This window comes from Pongo abelii, chromosome 7, assembly GCF_028885655.2.
Source record: "Pongo abelii isolate AG06213 chromosome 7, NHGRI_mPonAbe1-v2.0_pri, whole genome shotgun sequence".
NCBI lineage: Eukaryota > Metazoa > Chordata > Mammalia > Primates > Hominidae > Pongo > Pongo abelii.
Window position 1 is genome coordinate 80,787,873 of NC_071992.2, and position 21,894 is coordinate 80,809,766.

The 21,894-nt window shown below is 39.6% G+C and overlaps 1 protein-coding gene across 12 annotated transcripts in view; it reads left to right on the forward strand.

The window, feature by feature from the left end:
* The window catches only part of MTFR1 (mitochondrial fission regulator 1), a 92,617-nt gene that overhangs the window by 54,966 nt on the left and 15,757 nt on the right, over window positions 1-21,894 (forward strand). For 5 of the 12 annotated variants that reach the window (XM_054560808.2, XM_054560811.2, XM_054560809.2 and 2 more), the window contains 4 exons: window positions 13,866-14,101; window positions 16,189-16,435; window positions 17,027-17,195; window positions 18,156-19,732. In XM_054560808.2, coding sequence (XP_054416783.1) covers window positions 13,866-14,101; window positions 16,189-16,435; window positions 17,027-17,195; window positions 18,156-18,224 — 721 coding nt within the window. In that variant the 3' untranslated portion in view covers window positions 18,225-19,732. 12 annotated transcript variants of the gene reach the window in all.

Consider the following 21,894-nt stretch of genomic DNA (forward strand, 5'->3'; position numbering starts at 1 on the left):
GGCAGAAGAGGTTCAAAGCCAAGTGAGATTCATAAGAATTAAAATGACATAGAAACTTATTAGATATGGAGATTAACGAAGGAAGAGCCTACGTAGTCAGAGTCTAGTTATCTTAAATTCTCAGGTTGCCATCTAGGATAATTATAAGGATGGTAAAACAATTTTTTTTTTTTTTTTTTGAGATGGAGCCTCACTCGGGCACTCGGGCTGGAGTGCAGTGGTGCGATCTGGGCTCACTGCGACCCCCACCTCCCGGGTTCTATCAATTCTCCTGCCTCAGCCTCCTGAGTAGCTGGGATTACAGGTGCCTGCCATGATGCCCAGCTGATTTTTGTATTTTTAGTAGAGACGGGGTTTCACCACGTTGGCCAGGCTGGTCTCAAACTCCTGACCCCAGGTGATCCACCTGCCTTGACTTCTCAGAGTGCTGGGATCATAGGTGTGAGCCACTGCGCCCAGCTGTAATTTATAGGAATATAGGAAAACAGATTGTTTTGGCTGGGGGTAATAAGAGAGGGTAGTCTAGTCTGGAATATATTGAGTTTTCTGTGAGATATTCACCTTGATCTAGAAACAGTTTATGTGAATGGATATTGGTAAGGAAGGCCTATGCTCTATAACATTTAGATAGAATGGCTGAATATGAGAGTGCCCAGGAAGCATGTATAGAACGTGAAGAGCATTTGTACCCTGAGTGAAGCCAGCATTTTGAAGTTAAAGGAAAGAAAAAGCCTCCTCCCCCTATCACCCTCCTCAACCCCAACCCATCACCCAAAGAGCTAAGAGGCAGGAAGACCCAGTAAAGAGTATTGTTACGGAAGCAGAGGAGGTAAAGTTTTTATTGAAGAGGTGTAGTGATCAGTGTCAAATACTTAGAGGCTGGGTAAATGGAAAAACTAGCAAGTTTCAATTTTATTTTTCAGTTGGAAGATTATCATTGACTTTAGCAAGAGTAATTTCATTTGAGTAGTATTAGCTGGATAAAATAAGAATAAAATAATCTAAGAGCAAAGAAGGAATTTGATTTGAATGACAAGTAGAAATAAGGACATAGCAGTGGATAAACACAGGGATTGCAGGATTAGCAGGTAAAGAGCCTTTCTTTTTTAGATGTTTATTTTATTTAAACTTTTTATTTTGAGATAATTGTAGATTCTTCACATGCATATTTATAAGAAACAATACAGAGAAATTCCCCATGCTTTTCACTCAGTCTCCTTCAATGGTAACATCCTGCAAAACTATAGCGCAATATCACAGCAGGGTATTGATGTTGATAAGTCAAGATGCAGGACATTTCCATGCTACAGAGATCCTCCAGTTGCCCTGTTATGGCCACACATACTTCTCTTCCATCCCCAACCTCAACTCCTTCTTAATGACTAGCAACTACTAATCTGTTCATTTTAACTATTTTATCATTTAAAGAATGTTACATACATTGAATCATGTAATATGTAACTTTTTTTTTTTTTTTGAGACAGAGTCTCACTCTGTCACCCAGGCTGGAGTGCGGGGATGCAGTCTTGGCTTACTGCAACCACCGCCTCCTGGGTTTAAGCAGTTCTCCTGCCTCAGCCTCCCAAGTAGCTGGGGTTACAGGTATGTGCCACCATACCTGGCTAATTTTTGTATTTTTAGTGGATACGGGATTTCACCATGTTGGCCAGGCTGGTCTTGAACTCCTGACCTCAAGTAATTCATCTGCCTCGGCTTCCCAAAGTGCTGGGATTACAGGTGTGAGCCACCATGCCTGGCCAATATGTAACCTTTTGGGACTGGCTTTTTTTTTTTTTTTGAGACAGAGACTCACTGTGTCACCCAGGCTGGAGTGCAGTAGTGCGATCTCGGCTCACTGCAACCTCCGCCTCCCAGGTTCAAGTGATTCTCCTGCCTCAGCCTCCCAAGTAGCTGGAATTACAGGCGCCTCCCTCCATGCCTAGCTAATTTTTGTATTTTTAGTAGAGACGGGTTTCACTATGTTGGCCAGGCTAGTCTCGATCTCCTGACCTCAGGTTATCTGCCCGCCTCAGCCTCCCTAAGTGCTGGGATTACAGGCATGAGCCACCGCGCCTGGCCAAACAAAGGTGTCTCTCCAAGTCGGAATCAAACCAGCACCTAAAGATGGCCATGGGAGTGCACCTACAGTCCTCCGCTCTACCAGCTGAGCTATTGAAGGGGGCAGGACTGGCTTTTTAAACTCAGCATTATTCTCTGGCTATTCATCTAAATTGTTGTGTGCATCAAGGCTTGATCCTTTTTAATTGCTCAGTAGTAGTCATTGGTATGGATGTATTACAGTTTGTTTAATCATGCAGTAATTGATGGACATCTAGATTGATTCCAGTTTTTGGCTGTTAAAGAAAGTTAGTATATAAACATTTGTGTATAGGTTTTTGAGTGACTGAATAAGTTTTCGTTTTTCTGGGATAAATGTCCGTGAGTGCAGTTGCTGGGTCAAATAGTAGTTACTTAGTTTTTCAAGAAACTGACAAGCTGTTTTCTAGAGCCTATTTTATATCCCTCTGGCAGTATATGGCTAATTCAGTTTCTCTGCGTTATTTCCTTAATAGCTAATGATGTTAAACATCTTTTTATGCCATCTGTATATTCTTTCAGGTAAAACGTATCGTCTCTTTTGCTTATTTTCTAACTGGATATTTTTGAGATTTCTTTATATATTCTAGGTATGAATCCTTGTCACATATATGGTTTATAAATATTTTCTCCTACTCTGTGGCTTGTCTTTTCATACATTTAATGGGGTTTTCATGGAGCAAAAGTTTTTCGTTTTGATGAAGTCTAATTTATTTATTTTTTTATTGATCGTGCTTTTGGTGTCAAATCTAAGAGCTCTTTGCCTAGCCCTAGATCCTGAGACTTCTTTTTCCCTAAGAGGTTTATAGTTTTATATTTTACATTTGAGTCCATGATTTCTTTTTTTTCTTTTTTTTTCAGAAGGATCTGGCTCTGTCACCCGGGCTGGAGTACAGTGGCACGATCATAGCTCACTGTAACCTCTGTCTCCTGGGCTCAAGCGATCCTCTCACCTTAACCTCCTAAGTAGCTGGGGTTACAGGTGTATGCCACCATGCCTGGCTGTTTTTTGTAAAGATGGGTTTTCGCCGTGTTGCCCAGGCTGGTCTCAAACTCCTGAGCTCAAGCGATCCGCCCACCTTAGCCTCCCAAAGTGCTGGGATTACAGGTGTGAGCCACTGTGCCCAGCCTTAAATTCGTGATTCTTTTCAAGTTAATTTTTTCATACAGGTTGAGCAGCCCTAATTTGAAAATCCAAAATCAGAAGTGTTCCAAACTCCAAATATTTTAAAAATGGAATTTAAAAAAAACTGTTAGGTTCAGGGGTACATGTGCTGGTTAGTTACATGGGTAAATTGCATGTTATGGGTGTTTGGTGTACAGATTATTTCATCACTCAGGTAATAAGCATAGGACTCAATAGGTAGTTTTTTGATCCTCACCCTCCACTCTCAAGTAGGCCCTGGAGTGTGTTGTTCCCTTCTTTTTTTTTTGAGACGGAGTTTCACTCTTCTTGCCCAGGCTGGAGTGCAATGGCACGATCTCGGCTCACTGCAACCTCCACCTCCTGGGTTCAAGCGATTTTCATGCCTCAGCCTCCCAAGCAGCTGGGATTACAGGCGTGCACCACCACGCCAACCTAATTTTTGAGTTTTTAGTAGAGACGGGGTTTCACCATGTTGGTAAGGCTGGTCTCGAACTCCTGACATCAGGTGGTCACCCGCCTTGGCCTCCCTAAATGCTGGGATTATAGGCGTGAGCCACCGTGCCCAGTCATTACCTTCTTTTTGTCCATGTGCACTCAGTGTTTAGCTCTCACTTATAAGTGAGAACATGTGGTATTTGGTTTTCTGTTCCTGTGTGAGTTTGCTTAGGATAATGGCTTCCAGCTCCATCCATGTTGCTGCAAAGGAATGATCTCCTTGTTTTTTGTGACTGTGTAGTATTCCATGGTGTCTATCTACCACATTTTCTTTATCCAGTCTACCACTGATGGACATTTAGGTTGGTTCCGTGTCTGTGCTGTTGTGAATAGTGCTGTGATGAACACGTGTGCTTGTGTCCTTTTGGTAGAATGATTTATTTTCCTTTAGGTATATACCCAATAGAGGGATTGCTGGGTCAAACAATAGTTCTCTTTTAAGTTCTTTGAGAAATCTTCATGTTCCTTTCCACAGTGGCTGAGCTAATTTACATTCCCACCAGCAGAGAAGGGGAATACTTATACACTGCTGGTGGGAATGCTTATACACCAGCATCTCAGGCAGTGGGCAGGGCCATAAAGCTCCCAAGCAATTATGTCCTTTGTCTTCGGAGTTCCTCAGCTTTCCCACGGAGCCTATAGCTGCAATCCACCTCCTTCAAATTGTCTGTGGATTTTCTGGCTTTCCTGGTATGTTCCTGCCGTAGTTCTTGGAGCAAAAGTTCACCATCTGGATCTCTACACGCTGCTCTGTTTGTCCAAGTGGGAGCCACAAGTTAGTCCTGCCTGCTCTCTGCCATCTTCCCCGAATGGGACCTACCCTTCTGTGTTTATAACTTACAGTTTAAGTCCCTATAGAAACAAATTCCATTTAAGACTGTTCATATGTTGCAGTTTGTTTTTCTGCCTCTCATATTTATGTTTGTATGAAAGCTGAAGCTCTTCAATATATTTCTTCCTTGAAATTTATGTTGATGACATTTCTATAACAATTATTTATAATGTCATACTATTATGTCTCCAGGAAAACAGGATACATATGAGTCTTATTGGTTATTATAGAAATGATTTTTTTCAAATGTACTGAACTTGAGATTTTTATTTATAAACTAGAAGTACAGGCCAAGTGTAGTGGCTCATGCTTATAATCCCAGCACTTTGGGAGGTCGAGGTGGGTGGGTTGCTTTACCCCAGGAGTTCAAGACGACCCTGGGCAACATGGCAAAACCCCATCTCTACAAAAAATACCAAAATTAGCTGGGTGTGGTGGTGCACACCTGTTGTCCTTGCTACCTGAGAGGCTGAGGTGGTAGGATTGCTTGAGCCTGGGAGGTCAAGGCTGCAGTGAACCATGAATGCACCATTGCACTCCAGCCTCAGCAATGGATCGAGACCTGTCTTAAAAAAAAAAAAGAAAACAAAAAAAAAGGGCAGCATATTTCTGTGGAATAGAAGTATTCTACTTTGAGAAGAGAATTTTCAATAACATGAGAAAACTATTAGTACAGTGGCCTGCACAAAGTAAGGCCTCACTGTTTTTTCTCTTTTCTGTACACATTTTCATTTCCTTTTTAATTAACAGAAGCATTGACATCCTGATAACTGATGATCAGTTATCAATATAACTGATAATCTCATCTAAGATAATGTGTTCTCTTTCATAGTAGTATTCTAAGGAGAATGTATAGTCTGTGAAAGGAAAATAAACCTTGGGACTCCCAAATCACTAAGCCAAAGGGAAAAGTCAAGCTGGGAACTGCATCAGACAAACCTGCCTCCCAAAGCTTTGCATCAGAGCAAAGCTGCCTCTGTAGCTATGTAAGATAGCTACATTATAAAAAAGCTACATACCTCTCTTATAATTTGCCTACTAGGAAATTCCTTGTGGGATCCTTACCCTAAAACAGTTCTGCTAAATTTGACTCTGACAATGTGAATTGATAGCTTTCCTTCACAGGTATTGGAAAAGGACAGAACTCAAAAGTTACCCCTCTGCTCACCTGAGACAAATGCATATCTGATTGCTTCCTCTGCCCTATGTTTATTTTATGTAAAAATGCAGATTCACTGAGCTAGAGGAATGCATAAGTGACTATTCCTCTACTGCCCCTCACATGTGAACAGCTGATCAGAGACTTAAAAGAATGTAAACTTTTGTCTCTTATCTACCCCCACCTTTTAAAAATTTCTTCCTCTTTCTCTAATATCTGCCCTTTCTCCTTTAAATATTGAAGCCCTCAAAATCATCTTTGGAAAAAGGCACTGATCTGTCTCCCAGTTGCACATCTTTAACCTTGGTAAAATAAACTTCTAAATTTTTTGAGACCTGTCTCAGATACTTTTTGGTTTATAAGTCTTTGGATAAATATACAGTATAACATTTGTACTGTATGATGAAATTAAAGACTATAATCTCTGAGGCCTTTAGTTGACATCATAGACATTGTCATCAAGTGTTTGATTGCTTCCGAAGTAGAAGAGCAGCTAAGGAGTTTTGAAATATTTCAAGTTTAATTTGTTCATTCTATATTAATATATTAATTTCTAATTGTATCCAGTTCTTCTGTAGAGTGTCACATACAATATCAAGCTCACTTACTAAATAAAAATTTATAAGTTCATAGGGCTTAAAAATGTTTCGGATAGCTGTTTTCCTTATCCTAGGATGCTTGCAATCTAATGAGGAACATGAACATATTTATAAAAGTCTGTAATATAAGGATAGTGAATAAAGTGAGACTGAGGTGGTGATATCCAGCTTAATTTTTCAAGTGTCAGCATTAAGTATAAGATGGAATGTGCTGTTTTTTAAGGAGTTTCAGGGGAGATCCCCAACCTCTTAGAGGGTGACAGAGTAGCAAGAGTCCACAGGAAATACTTAACAAGCAAGCAGGCTGGCTCCACAGCGCCAGAGGTGCAAAAGTAGGCCAGGAGACTCGGTGGATCAGAGCAAGGTTTCCTACTCACAGCACATCAATCTGCAGATGTTACTGGTTTCTATTTTATTCTTCATTACTTGACAGTAGACATGAACTGATAAACATATGTTATTAAAATAGTATATTCAAGGAAGAAAGAGTATTTTTGTTAAATACCACTTTTAGGAAGATCGAACTTCTGAAATATAAAACAACAGAAGGGTTGTGTTGAACAGAGCCTAAAACAGCTAATGAGGGAATCCCACTAGTCTTCTGGGTCTGTAGCCTTCAACACTCCTGACTGTTCCCACTGTAGATTTCTCATGGATTGCTTCCTCTGTCAAAATGATTTCCCATTCTGGTTGTCTTTATCCAGCCACTTGCCCACTTTGAAAAGATTGTTAGTTTTCTTTTCTTTGTTTCTTTTTTTTTTTTTTTGAGACAGAGTCTTGCTGTGTTGCCCAGGCTGGAATGCAGTGGCATGATCTTGGCTCACTGCAACCTCCGCTTCCTGGGTTCAAGCGATTCTCTTGCCTCAGCCTCCCAAGTAGCTGGTATTACAGGCACCCGCCAACACACCCAGCTAATCTTTGTACTTTTGGTAGAGACGGGGTTTCACCATGTTGGCCAGGCTGGTCTTGAACTCCTGACCTCAAGTGATCCGCCTGCCTCAGATTATTACCCAACTTTATATTTCAGGAAACTAAATTGCCAGTTTTTTTCTCCCTGGATTCTAGGACAATAGAGTATTTTTTTTTACCTTTCTAGGTTGTTCTGTAAACTAAGATGAGGGAGGGTCAGTAGAAATCATTTTCGGAATAGGGCACATCTAATTTAAAACTGTGTCAGATTTTGAGTTTCCCTTAACTGTGAGATGAGGGGACAGGACCCCAGAGGTGTATTATATTTAACTTAGGGTTCTTTGATATGGGTGATGGAGCTAAAAAGGCCTTTGCATTTATGTAAATTGTGCTACAAAAGTGGCTTCCCTTGGCAGTAACAAGAAAAAAGAGAGATAATTCAGTGTAGTGTTATTCTAAGTAAGAACCTGTGTGCCTTAGGGAATTTTGGACCCAATATAAACAAAATATAACCAAAACAAATGAACGAAACCAGTAGAAATCTCACTAGCAGAAATTGGTATCCAGAAAATGGTTTTAAGAAACATCAGTTAACTGTTAAAAGTTTAAGGTAATGGAAAAAAAAAAAAAAAAAAAAAAGGAAAGGAAAGGAAGAAATATCAGGCCTGCATAATATAATCCCAACACTTTGGGAGGCTTGAGGCCAGGAGTTCATGACCAGCCTGGGCAACATTGTGAGACCCTGTCTCTTAAAAAAAAGAGAAAAGAAAAAAATTAGCCAGGCATGGGTGGCACGCACCTATAGTCCTAGCTACTCAGGAAGCTGAGGCAGGAGGATCACTTGAGCCTAGGAGTTGGCAGTGTGGGTAACAGAGCGAGATCCTGTCTCAAAAAAAGAGAAACATCACCCTTTGGCTGTTTATCTTCTGTTTTTGGTACATCCATGCTTGATGTCTCTGTTATTTTATTTTATTTTTTTTTTTTTGAGGCGGAGTCTTGCATTGTCATCCAAGCTGGAGTGCAGTGGCGTGATCTCGGCTCACTGCAACTGCCGCCTCCCAGGTTCAAGTGATTCTTGTACCTCAGCCTCCCGAGTAGCTGGGATTACAGGTGCCTGCCACCATACTCGGCTAATTCTTGTATTTTTAGTAGAGACAGGGTTGCACCCTGTTGGCCCAGGCTGGTCTTTAACTCCTGACCTCAGGTGATCCACCCACCTTGGGCTCCCAAAGTGCTGGTATTACAGGGGTGAGCCACCCCACCTGGCCTCTTTGTTATTTTTGTTTTTGTATTTGTTTTTATTTCTTAAAATTTCTGTGAATTACAAAAATTCTTGCAAGAGTCTATCTCTTATTTTGGATTTATTCTGTCTTTGTAATCTAGTTCTTAATAGCCCTCTGTTCTTAAGGGTGGCAAAACAGATTGGTTTTAAGAATGAATGGTTTGTTGACTGTCTTAAAAAATAACGCAGGGCTCGGTGGCTCATGCTTGTAATTCAAGTACTTTGGGAGGCCAAAGCTAGAGGATCCTTTGAGCCGCGGAGTTATACCAGCCTGGGCAACATAGGGAAGCCCTATCTGGGCTCTTAAACCTTCATAGGTCCTATAATTACTATGTTTGGGCCCATAAATATTAAAGTATTTCACATAAGGAAATGCTGAATTATATAATTAAAGACAGAAAAGTAGTATAAAGTATGGTTCTTCACTGTTAATTACATTGTTTTGTCAAAGGTCCTAACTTTTTTGCTCTTACCCTGGCACAATAGTGTTCAAGATTAAAGAGTAATTTGTCCTTTATTTTCAGTAAAAAAAGCAAAAAGATAAAAATTCATCATGCAAGGTATGGGGAGATACAGAAAGTTAATCCTTTTTTTTTTTAAACACTGTAGTTTGCGCTTAATATTTATTAATTTTCTCTTACAGTTTATTTTACCTTGAAGATATTTTAAAAGAAAGTAAGCTGTTCAAATATGCCTTGCAATTGCTATCTTAATCTAGTGTGTCATATTATCTTGTTCCAATTCTGGAACAAGATTATTGAAGGGTAAATGTTCATAGAATTTGAAGACTGGCTTACTTCAGTGATAATATTTTAAAACAAACTTGTAAGCATTTAATACTTTTGGATCCTGTAATGTCTAGGAGAATTTTAGGGGAGGGAGGATATAATCTTTACTGATGTGACCACCAGTTTTTAAATAAACAGTACTATAACGTCATTTTTCATCTATCAGCAACAAAGGTTCTGGAATCCAACATTTATTTTCTGTATATAAGGCTGCATGAATCCTCTGTACATAATATGAAAACAGTCATCCTTATTTCCATTCATAGATATGAATATATTCATTCTTTCAGGTAGGTTTGACAAACAAAGCAAACTTTCGCTTTGTGGAAATGCGAAAACGGTAGGGGTCTAGAGGTACACACTTCTCCACAGGTTCTGTTCTTCTCTCTTCTCAGTTCCACTTGCATTCGTTGTCACTTCCAGATACCCCTCATCCCTGACACCCATGGCCGTGGAGCATGTCCTCTGTCCTGAGAACACTGCATCTGATTGCTCTCTTCCTCTAAACTCACACGGTTACTACTCCTGTTCCTTCTTTCTGCACTACAGTTTTGAATAAGTATACTACTTTATTTCTACATTTATTTGAGAATGCTACATTTTGCATAGATCTGGTTTTAAAACTAGAATTTTATCACTCCTATTATCCTACCTACCTGCATTTCCTTTAGTTCTTTCAAGAAGTAGTTTAAAAAAAAATCATTATTGTTCAGTTTTATTAAACCCAAAACATTACCAAGAATATATATGAAGAAGCATATTAAGAATATATTATGATGTTAAATGTAATTTAATGTAAATATAAATGCTCTCTACCCCCTTAATGGTTCATTCAATAAACTGACTAATTTTTATTTACTTGTAACTTGTATTTGTTGTATAGAACTATTTAGCAAAATTATTTGCACTACTCTGTGAAGGAGGGGTAGAAATCAGAATTTAGCCAGTTGTATCAACAAAGAGCCAAAGTTTTAATGACTTTTTAAAAGTATTTTCCTTATTGTAGGTTGATTAGAGCACATACATTTAATCTGTAACTTCTATAACATATCTTTCAGTATATTGATTGATATAGTTTATCAGAGCATTGGTACTGTTCTACATGGGAGTTTTTTCCTTTGCTTAATCTTTCTGTACTGCTTTTTTTTTTTTGCCGTGATATGAGGTCTCACCCTGTCGCGGGTGGAGTGCAGTAGCATAAATACAGCTCACTGCAGCCTCAACCTCCTGGGCTCAATCAGTTCTCTTGCCTCAGCCTCCTGAGTAGCTGAGACCCCAGGTACATGCCACCACACCTGGCTAGTTTTTAAATTTTTTGCAGAGATGGGGTCTTGCCTTGTTACCCAGGCTGATCTTGAACTCCTGGACTCAAGCAATCCTTCCACCTCAGCCTCCCAAAGTGCTGGAATTACAGTTGTAAGCTACTGTGCCCAGCCTAATCTTCCTGTACTTAAAAAAAAAAAAATTAACTGTTTTTTCTCATTGTTGGGGCTACAAAAGGAAACAGTAATTGAAGCCTTGTGAGCCAAACATTTCCCTAACCCACAAATATTCCAAATTTAAAAAGTTGATATTATAGTTGCTAGGTAAGAGCGAGGACATTTTGTATTGTATTGTTCTGAGACAGGGTCTTTCTGTCTTGCCCAAGCTGGAGTGCAGTGGTGCAATCACAGTTCAATGCAGCCTTAACCTCCCGGGCTCAATCAATCCCTCCCATCTCAGTCTCCCTAGTAGCTGGGACTACAGGCTCCATGCCCAGCTAATTTTTGTATTTCTTTGTAGAGAAGGGGTTTCGCCATGTCGCCCAGGCTGGTCTCAAACTCCTGGGCTCAAGTGATCCTCCTGCCTCAGCCTCCCAAAATGGCAGGATTACAGGCATGAGCCACCACGCCAAGCCTAGAGCAAGGATATGTATACTCCAGATCTTTTTGTTTAATAAAAATGTGTCAGGCAAAAAGCAGTTTGCGAGCTGCCTTTATGTATGGTAATTTAATTAATATGGCATAAAAAATTAGGTATTAAGAAAAATACCTGAATTCAGTGCATAATACCAAAACCTAAGCATCCCAGGATTCCCCTTTTCAAAACACAAGGTAGAATGAAGAAGAATTTTCACAGCTGTCAAGCAAAAATAAAACACCAATATCCATATAAAGGAAAACTAAAGTAGAATTTAATGTTGAAATGTCCTAACAGTTACGATTATGTTTGAAGCTGAAAGAGAAAGAAGCCCAAAAGAATGGTGCCTTAAACACAATGGGAGTTTATGTTTTTCTCTCAAGATAGTTTATTTCTCTCAAATCAGCAACATCCAAGGTTAGGTGGGCTAGAGCTGATAGTGGCCCTACAGCATCATCGGGGACCCAGCCAGGCTCTGCCATCTGTAACATTGGCTTCCATATTCTTGTTAGCTTCTGGCCCCGTGTGACTCTAAAACATCACCTTGCACTCAAGACTCTCAGTATGAGGAAAGAGAACTGGGGCTAAAATGGAAATGACTTTGCCATTGAGTCACCTCCCTTCAAGTGGCCTCCTAGATGCCTCATCAACATTCTGTGTATAATCTTGTTAGCCACACGAAGTCCCACGGCTACACAAAACTGCAAGGGAAACTGGGAAATGTCATCCTTTAGCTGGGCACATTGCTGCCCTGAAATAAGGATTTCTTTCTTTCTACTCCTTTTTTTGGTGGTAATTTTTACAAAAGAGAAAGGAAACATGCTTGTTGGAGGAAGCAACTGGCAATCTCTGTCCCAGTGCATGCTGTGCACTGGAGCAAGCCTTAATTAGCACGTGGTCCATGCCCTGGGTGAGGGTTACTTAGATTTTGGCTTTCGCTTGCCTATTAGTGTAGGCTTGTAGCAGGGCTGGTCAGAGATTCTTCACCGTAGGGCCATGACTTCTGAAACTGTATGAGCCGAATTTTATGAGAAGTGTGTCTGATCAATTACCTGGGAAAATCAGATTTTCAAAGGAATCTGTGACTGTGAAACCATTTGAGCACGATGTGTTAATGTTGATTGAGAGTGAGGAGAAGGAAGTCAGTTGTGGGCTCTTTTTTCATCTTTAAAACCCTGAAGTCAAGGCATTCCTTCATTCTTTTCCCATGCAGTCTTGAGTATGCCAAAGAGGGCAATCCTGGTGAAATCATTCAACCATTCCGTGTTGTAAAGTAGTGATAAACTAATGTGGTTAAAGTCTTTGACTGGAAATGGGCAGATTTCTTCCTTATAGTGTATCCATATCCAGGTTATGGATATTTCAAAAAATATTAAGTTTTTGAATTAGTGTTAAGTCACACTAATATATTTTCATAGAAAAATTGTAACATTAATAGCATGAAAAAACTTCGTAAATCTCAGTGTCAGTGTTGTCTTCCACCCACTAGCTACGTGATATTGAGTCTGTATCCTCAGCAATAAAATAATAGTGTCTGCCCCATGGTGTTTAGATTAAATGTGATGACAGAGAGGAAAGCCCCCAGCCTCATGTCTGACAACAGAGGTTACATTTAATGTCAGTTCCCCATCTCTTTCAGCAATTTTCATACAAAAGAGCCTTTTCCCAAATGATGCAGCACTAGGGCCTTGGGTTTACTGCTCTCAAGATAGTTTCATCTAGATTTGGGAACTATAAATGTAATTACTTCCTGTCCTTGTGTGGAGAGTTCTTTTGGTATTATAGGGTTCTAAATGACTATAATGTCGAGACAGTTTGCAGGAGTTTTTTGAGGACACAGATTTTTGAAGGGTGCAGGTATAAGGGAAAAGTGAGACTATGATTGTTTTCTAGAGGGAAAGAATTTAAGATAGAAAACGGCTTAAAGGGGGATGCAGGCTGGGAAAACTTCATTGTAGAAAATAAGAGGAAATGGATAAGTATATAAATTGACAATTGCAAAGAAATACAAATTTTTTTCTCAACCCTCAACTTCATTTGGAGCTGCCTCAGGCGCTACACATAAATTTTTGTTTAACCCAAATAAGACCATCTAATATAGCTGCTGCATAGGTTCAGTGTTAATGATTCCTTTTTCTCCTTTTAGCTTTTGATGCTGTATTTTGTCCACACTGTTATCATGTGTCTTGCAATTTGATGTATTCTATCATACATGGAAAACACTGACATTAGTATGTAGATGCCAGGACCCTGGGGAAAGGCTGATGGATTACTGATTTGATTTTGTTGTCAGACATAACTAGTAATTAGCTTACCACTTTGAAGGGCATAAAAAGTTCTTCTTAGTTCAAATCAAAAGAAAACGTCAATTAGCAAAAACTTTGCTAAAATCTGTGATGCCTCTTGATGGAGTTGGTTTGTGCATATTATGTAGAGATTGACTAAGAAAAGCGATAGCAGCAAGAACCCCAGCTGTGGTATGTGGCTACATAAAGTTGACAAATGCTTTGCTGTTTTTGTCCTTACACGAAGAGACTTATGTAAGATCAGCCTGAAAAGAGGTTCTTGGGTGTTAATGCGGATACACTGTCAGGTGAGGATGGTGTTTCACATTCTCTTACAAAGCCTGTGACAGCCCACCTTATGTCTTCCTTGCAGGACAGAGGTCAGATCAAGGCCACCCCTTCAGGATGACCTTCTTTTCTTTGAGAAGGCCCCAAGCAGACAGATTTCCTTACCAGACTTCTCTCAAGAAGAGCCTCAGCTGAAGACCCCAGCACTGGCAAATGAGGAAGCACTGCAGAAGATTTGTGCTCTCGAAAATGAACTTGCTGCTCTCAGAGCTCAGATTGCCAAAATTGTGACCCAGCAGGAGCAGCAAAATCTCACTGCAGGTCTGTAAGTCCTAAATTTGTTAGTTTTAACTTGCAAACTAGAAGTTAGGAGAATGCTACTTACTTTTAAATTAATTAGTAACAGCTATTGGGGTTCTTACAAAACCAGGTGTCGGCCAGGTACAGTGGCTCATGCCTGTAATCCCAGCACTTTGGGAGGCTAAGGCAGGTGGATCACAAGGTCAGGAGATCGAGACCATCCTGGCCAACATGGTGAAACCCCATCTCTACTAAAAATATTAAAATTAGCTGGGCGTGGTGGCACGTACCTGTGGTCCCAGCTACTTGGGAGCCTGAGGCAGGAGAATCTCTTGAACCTGGGGGGTGGAGAACCAAGTGAGCCAAGATCACACCACTGCACTCCAGCCTGGCGACAGAGCAAGGCTTCGTCTCAAAACTAAACAAAAAACAAACAAAAAAACCAGGTGTCAGTCCTTTTTGCATAGTCCAAAACAACCAGGTCAGGTTTAGATGGTGTTCATTTTGAACAATCTTGGTGCTATCAGAGAAGATGACTAGGAAGTATCTTTTGGAAAACACTGGAATTCATACAGTTGAATTGCTATATAGTGGATGCTTTCCTTTCTAATGGGAAACTTATTGTCTAGGATAATGGCACCAACCATATCAGACATGAGGTAATGCCATGGGTTGCTATCTACTTAGTGAAAGGAGCCTGGGTTTCTGTGTGGTACGTGTTGGACTGAGTGGTGTTTACTACCTGCATGTCTTGATGCAAGCACTTGACATCTCACCTGCCTTTACTGCTCTAAAATGGGGATAATAGTACCTATGTTACTGAGTTATTGTGAGAATAAATATGGAAAGTATATAAAATGCCTTTAACACACAGCAGCTATTTAATAGTTATTCTTCTTCCTTTTGCACAGAGTAGAACCTGAATTCAAGTCTTCTGGTCTAACACCATTGGGTTTATTAGTGTGACATTCTCACATTGGGGAGGAAACTGTAGCCTTGAAATCCTAGCCCACTATCCTACTGGCAAGTAGTGGTTATTTTCCTATTGTTGTTTCCAAGGCCTGACAAGACTCAGTATTAACCAGCTCTGTTGGATAAGGACAATTAATTACCCTGCCTCTGAGCCACTTGGCTTATACTTCTGCAGTTTAACGTAATCCAGCATGTAAACCTCATTTGACCTGGGCATGGCAGAGGTGGGTGGGGGTGGAGGCACTCTGGGCGCTGATGCTGGACTGTGCATGTAACTTGTTAAAATCCTCCAGTCCTACCTTTTTCTTGTCTTAAATTGATTTTTCCTTTTGCTTTACCGCCCTCTTCTGGCCGACTGGGAAAGTGCTGCCATAAATAGATAATTTTGAAGTTCTATTTATAAGCTGAAACTTTTGAGTAAAAATCTTTTATATCAACACCTCCCCAATCAAACTAGTTCACCCAATAAACAACTTTCTAACCTCCAGTTATACAGAAAGAGGATTTTTAGGTCCTTACTTCATTTCCATAACTCTTATCTTAGTTACTTCTTGTTTTAGAGACAGGGTTTCACTGTGTTGCTCAGGCTAGTCTTGAACTCCTGAGCTCAAACTATCTACCTGCCTTGGCCTCCTAAAGTGCTGGGATTACAGGTGTGAGCCACTGAGCCCAGCCCAGTGCAGGCTTTTAATGCTTAGTAAGTCTTATATGAAAATATACTTAAAATGAGTCACAAATTTGTCAGAGTTTTCTCAAATCATTAAAATAGCACTAAATTGTCAAACTGTATGTAATGAAGATAGACTTGTTTTTGCAGTACTTTGTTTTATACTTCTGTTAAAAGTGATTACAAACTGTGCTACAGTCAAACTTGAACATTTGATATCACAAAAACACCTCTGTTAAGTTAAATAGAAATTTTCCATCTGGATAGTTTTGGATTGAATGATACAGTGGCTGAGATTCAGGCATTTCTTATGAAGTAACTGAAACTGTCTTTCTTCTTACATAACTGAGACTTTAAGGATATTGTTTTTAGGGGTACAAAAATCTTTAACATCATTTTGCTTTTAAAAACTGATATTTTCTTTGCTTAATACCAGCAGGATTAAGTTTGTTTTCCTTTGTTTCTGTAGGTGACTTAGATTCTACCACATTTGGTACCATACCACCACACCCTCTGCCTCCCCCACCACCCCCGCCTCCCCCTCCACTGGGGCTCCACCAAAGTATATCTGCTGTTGATCTGATTAAAGAACGAAGAGAGAAAAGAGCCAATGCTGGAAAGACTTTGGTTAAGAACAGTCCAAAGAAACCTGAAATGCCAAATATGCTAGAGATCCTTAAAGATATGAACAGTGTAAAACTTCGGTCAGTGAAGAGGTGAGGATACATTCACCTTCTTTCTTCCTCATTTGTTTGTCTTGTAAAACCAAAGTACCAGGCTTCTTGAGGAATTTTGTTTATAACATGACGGCCATGAATAGTTAAGTTTTTAGTTTAAAAAAAAGATGAGCCCCAGTGGCTTCTATACACAGTAGCTAAGAGATTAGCAAAATAAGCTAACATTTCCCAGGTGATGCTTTTAGTTTTCCCATTTTATTTAAATATCAGCCTTTTCATGTAAAGTCTTCACTGCGGTTGCTCGGCGAGCATTCACTAATTCAATAAAGGCATGCTGTGTACCACTAGCATAGTCACTAGAAATGCATGGAACAGGGAACTCTATTTGCCCTGAAGGAGAGTAGAGTCCATGTTCTGCAGACATATTACATGGCCCTTTACTGGACTCCTGTGTGCTTTTGTTGAGCATTAGCTCTAGGCTTCTATCTCAATGCTAGCAGTATTTATCAGGTCTCTATAGAGTAGCTATGATGCTGGAGAGGTGCTGTCAGGCAAAAGGTTGACAAAGCACTTCCCTGAGGGTGGCCAGTATATTGACCTGTCCCCTTGGTTTGTGTTCACTTCTCTAAGGTCAGAGCAAGATGTGAAGCCCAAGCCAGTGGATGCTACTGACCCTGCTGCCCTCATAGCAGAGGCTCTGAAAAAGAAATTTGCTTATCGGTATCGAAGTGATAGCCAAGATGAAGTTGAAAAAGGAGTTCCAAAGTCTGAATCAGAGGCCACCTCAGAGAGAGTTTTGGTGAGTTATTTGCCCAGATTTCTTTCCTGTTACATAGAAATCCATCCCATTGTGAAGCACTTGCATTTTGCAAGTGATTCACCTGTGTCATCTGTAAGTTCCAAAGGGAGGTGATACAGGATTTGGTCCCTGCCTTACAAGTAGATCACAGCTGGTTGGGAAAAGGATGACATCTTTGCTTAGCATTTACACTTTTACTTTTCTAACTATGAAAATAATAGTTGTTCATTTGGAAACTTGAAACTTGTAGAAGAGCAGAAAGAAGAAAGCCAAAGTTAACCCCTGAGCTCACTAAGTAATCTCCAATGTTACATTTTCTATGCAGGGTTATATTTTTATTTAAGCATGGTGAAGTGAAATTCAGTATAGTAACAATGTATATTTTGTGATACAGAAATTCAAAGTAAAGTGAGATCATTTTCTCTCAGGGCACCCTGTGAAAGTCTTCTGAAGAGGGTGACATTTGATGTGGGCCTTGGAGGATGTGTACCATGTCAAAGTTGGAGACTGAGTACATTTCATGGAAGCGCCCACATAATAATTGATACGTTCGCTTTATTAACATTACTGTCCTGGGGCATGTGTGTGCTTATCTATTCCAGAGAGGCAGGCATCTCAGAAATTCCAGCACCTTTGAAACTTCTTAAGACATTGGAAGGAAACTTTGTACTTTCTCTCTTTACTCAGAGAAGTAAAATTTAACAAAAGCAGGGTATTGCCAAGATGGTTGTAGTTTTCATTTAGAGGAAGCAGTTTGGCTACTTCTTTACCTTTCATTCTGTTGATATGTTCTGTGTTCATAACAACCTGTCAATTTGTAAAGGTTTTAATATTCCCAGTAGTTGCTTGGTTTTTCATGCAGAACATACCCAGCCCTCTAATCCATGATTGGGAGGTGGGGGCATATCGTTACTGTTACTTGAACCAATATCTTTATTTATACTTTTTGTTTGTTTCTAGTTTGGGCCACACATGTTGAAGCCAACAGGAAAAATGAAGGCTTTAATTGAAAATGTATCAGACTCCTAATAGACAATGAGCTGCGAAAGACTCCTGGTTCCCCTGTTGATTTGTGAGGGCCAAGTTTGCTAGTAGAAATCGACACTGTTTAGTAAATACCTAACTTTAGTATTCAGTGGTCTTCTTTTCAGGCTAATTAGAGGATTAAGCAATAATGAAAGCACTAAGTTTGGTTTTGCTTTTGTGAGATGGTCAGCTTTGGTGCTCTCCACATGTGTGTTCTGACATGTTTCTAATATGTGGCCAGGGCGTTCAGATTTCCAGTTTTGAAAACAATTGTATAGATTTCACAACACAAAAAGGACATTTGTGGATGTTACTGCACATTTTAAATTCTTAACACTAATTTATCTATATAAGTGTTTTATATGCATATTTTTGGACATAAACAGTTTATGTAAAATTAGTAATGAATGATGGCAATGAGGGCACTGTTCTCTTAGTTTGTTTTCAATGATCATTTAGCATTCAATGATGGAACAGCTGGTATAACATAAGTTGTTGGCATGAAATATTTGAGATTGGAAACTTCTTGCCTTGAGCAGAACTTATATCTTAGATTCTCTCTCACATTTTCTTGGAGCTGGGGTTTGAATAGGAACCAGATGATGTTCACTGCTGAAATTCCATAATGCTTCCCATTGAAGGGAAGTTGAGAACCAGGAAAGCTGTTTTCACGTCATTGCCATCCAGTACTGACAGGGAAGAAAGATGTAGTTTTCCAGTAGTGATGAATCAAATTATTGAATTAAATTTCTTCTTAAGTAAAAACTCAGAATGTACCATCTTGTTTCCTTTCAGTTTATTAAATGGCATCATAAAGATGACTTTGCTAAGTTAATACAGTTAAAAATTTTTTTAATATAAGCCAAAATATTAACTTTAATGAAACACTGACTTGGCAAATGAATTTCCTATAAATTATCATTGGTCAGAATGCTGTTTTGTTTAATTATATTATGCAACATAAACCATAGGTGTTATTAGAAGTGGAGAACTGCCATTTTCATCTGGGGCTTTTAAGGACTTGCTATAAATGATTATTTTTTAAATGCTTTATAAATCTTCATGGTTTTTCTATTTCTGATACACTCAGCTATAGTTAATGCCAGAGTATCCTACCAGGAGTAAATATTTGGAATATTTAAATCTAGTAAAAGAAGAAAGTTGTACTTCCTGGGAGTATTAGGAGATGGGAGTAGAGATTCACTTTTAAGTTCTTGAAAATATATGCATTCTCCTAAATATTAACAAAAATGATTTGGGGTAATGACATGGCTTGGTTATTCTGTTTAAATTTGTAGTGTGGCTTATGTTACACATGTTCATGTTCACCTCTCATTCACCTGTTTGTTTTATATGGTTTAAAATTCTCTTTAACAAAATTCAGAAAATTCACCTGAAACGTATTTTGACCTAAGAAACATATTTTTGTATCAGTATTGAATTTTGGACAGTGCCCCCATATAAGGAAGTTACTGTTTTAAAATAAAGCAAACTGTTTTATTTTCCTTGGACCATAGTGCTTCCATTTTCTTTTCTTTTTTCACAATAGGTAAGATTCTTTTGCACACGTAGCTTCTTTAGAATAATTTTCTTTCTGCATTTTTCAAGTGGAATTATATTCCTTAAAATAAGCTCTTAAAATCACCTCTCATTCACTTTTTCTCATATAAAGGGATCTCAGCATTAAAACAGGACAGTCGTGAGGTATCAGAGTTGTCTCAGGGTTCTCAGACCCATAATCTACTTCTGAGATTGGTGAAATTTGTCTTCCCAGCTTCTCCCACACCCACGTCATTCAGTTTCTAGTTCTTTCACGCAACGCAACACCTGAAGTAAAAGACCTTAAGAATAGTTATACCTCAGCTAGGCATGAGAAAGAAGGGTAACTAACTTTCCTATGTTTTGTCTGAGTTCTGATTGAGGGACTCTCATATATATATATACAGAGAGAGAGAGAGTATGAGACAGACAGAATGGGAAGATGTGAGTCAGAGAACACTGGACTTGGAGCTTTACATGATCCCCTGTTAAATAAGTTGTTTTATCTTTACTTTTGCATTATTTTACACAGGGTCTCTGTAGTTTCCAATAAAATGATTTCTCCAGTGGTCCCTGGCACCTGTAAAAGGCATCATCCTATGCACTTGCTTGTGCAGGCTTGGCATAGGACGGGTAGGACTTGCAGTCTTTAGTTCTGGTTGTTTCCCCAGTCCCAGGCCCTTCTGCATAAGACTTGTGTCTTCTTTCTGTATTAGGAATGCCTATGTGTCTGTGTCTCTGGTGAAGAGGAATACACGTGGTAATAACTAGCAGAAACAAATACTTTGGAAAAACCATAGTTCTGATAACTTCCCCAGAAATAGAAGTTCTCTCCGTGGGATAGAATCTGGCAGACAGAAGTTTAAACTTTCAGGAGTTTGCCCAACAAAGTCAGCACTGGGATTGCCAGACAGCACTTGGTTTCAATTGCAGTAGGTTCCTGTTTCTGTGTCTTCTTTCCCTTTCTCATCCTAGAGATTTAGCATTCTTCTCTGCTACCCTATTGATCCTATTTGTTAGGACTCTTCTTAGACTTGCCCTGTAAACCTTATAAACAAACAATCTAGCTCTTCCTTGGTCTTGGTAGCGATCCTTTGAGGATGGGATAATAAAAATAGCATAAACAAGTAAGGATCTAGAACTTTTGCACACTTCCTTCCAAGACTATTATCCTTCGTCTAGTTCATATGGTCTAGAAGCCTTAATGTTCCTAAAGCTGGAACTTCTCTGATACATTCTCCAGCCCCTTGTTAAGGTCACAGAGAGCTCCTTCGATAAGGGCAGAGTAGAACCCAAGTGTCCTTTAGACATTTTCAGGAGGGTAAATGTTAAGACAGCTTAAACAAACAGTGCCTCCTGATCATACCAAATGGTTATCCCAGGGCAGTCCTCCATAACCCAACTGGAAAAGCCTTAATTTGGGGAGAAAGGCCAGACTCTTCATAACAAGATTTTAACCAAAGGTATAAAAACATTCTGTTAATGTTGCCTAATGGTCACCCCTCTTCATTAGCCAGATACGCTTTTTATCAAAAGGTGAAAGAAGGCGTATTCCCCAGGTACTATGTTGTGGAAACTAGGTATCATTTTAAGGGTGAAAAAGGATACAACTAGACCATGGTTGGAAATCATTCTGAAATACTAGCGTGAGTAAAAGGGGAGAGAAGTGCATAAGGCACTGACTGCGGGGGCTGGGCTGTCCAGATCCCCCCAACGCCTGCCTTCCCTTCTGCAAGGGGCATGCCTGGTAATGCAGACACTGCTCTGTAACCCAGGACACAGCCCTGATGAGCTTTTCCAATCAGGTTCTCCCTCATGAATTTGAGTAGGAAGCCTCTAAAGTGAATCAGTGCCAGGAGCTCAAATAAAGATGTCATGAGGTACAATTGTATCCATGCGTTTATATAAGTAGAAATTATCAAGAAATGAACTAAAAAGAATAGCCGTAGTGACCTTTGATTTAGCACTTACCATATGTCAATAGTTAATTTTACTTTAAGGAACAGACATGTTATAGGTTAGGGAGTCACTCAGAAGATTAGGTAACCTGCCTAAGGACCCAAACCTAGGTCTGACAAGCTGTAAAGACAGTGCTCACCAGAACTGACCATTCCAGCACCTGGATCTCAGATTT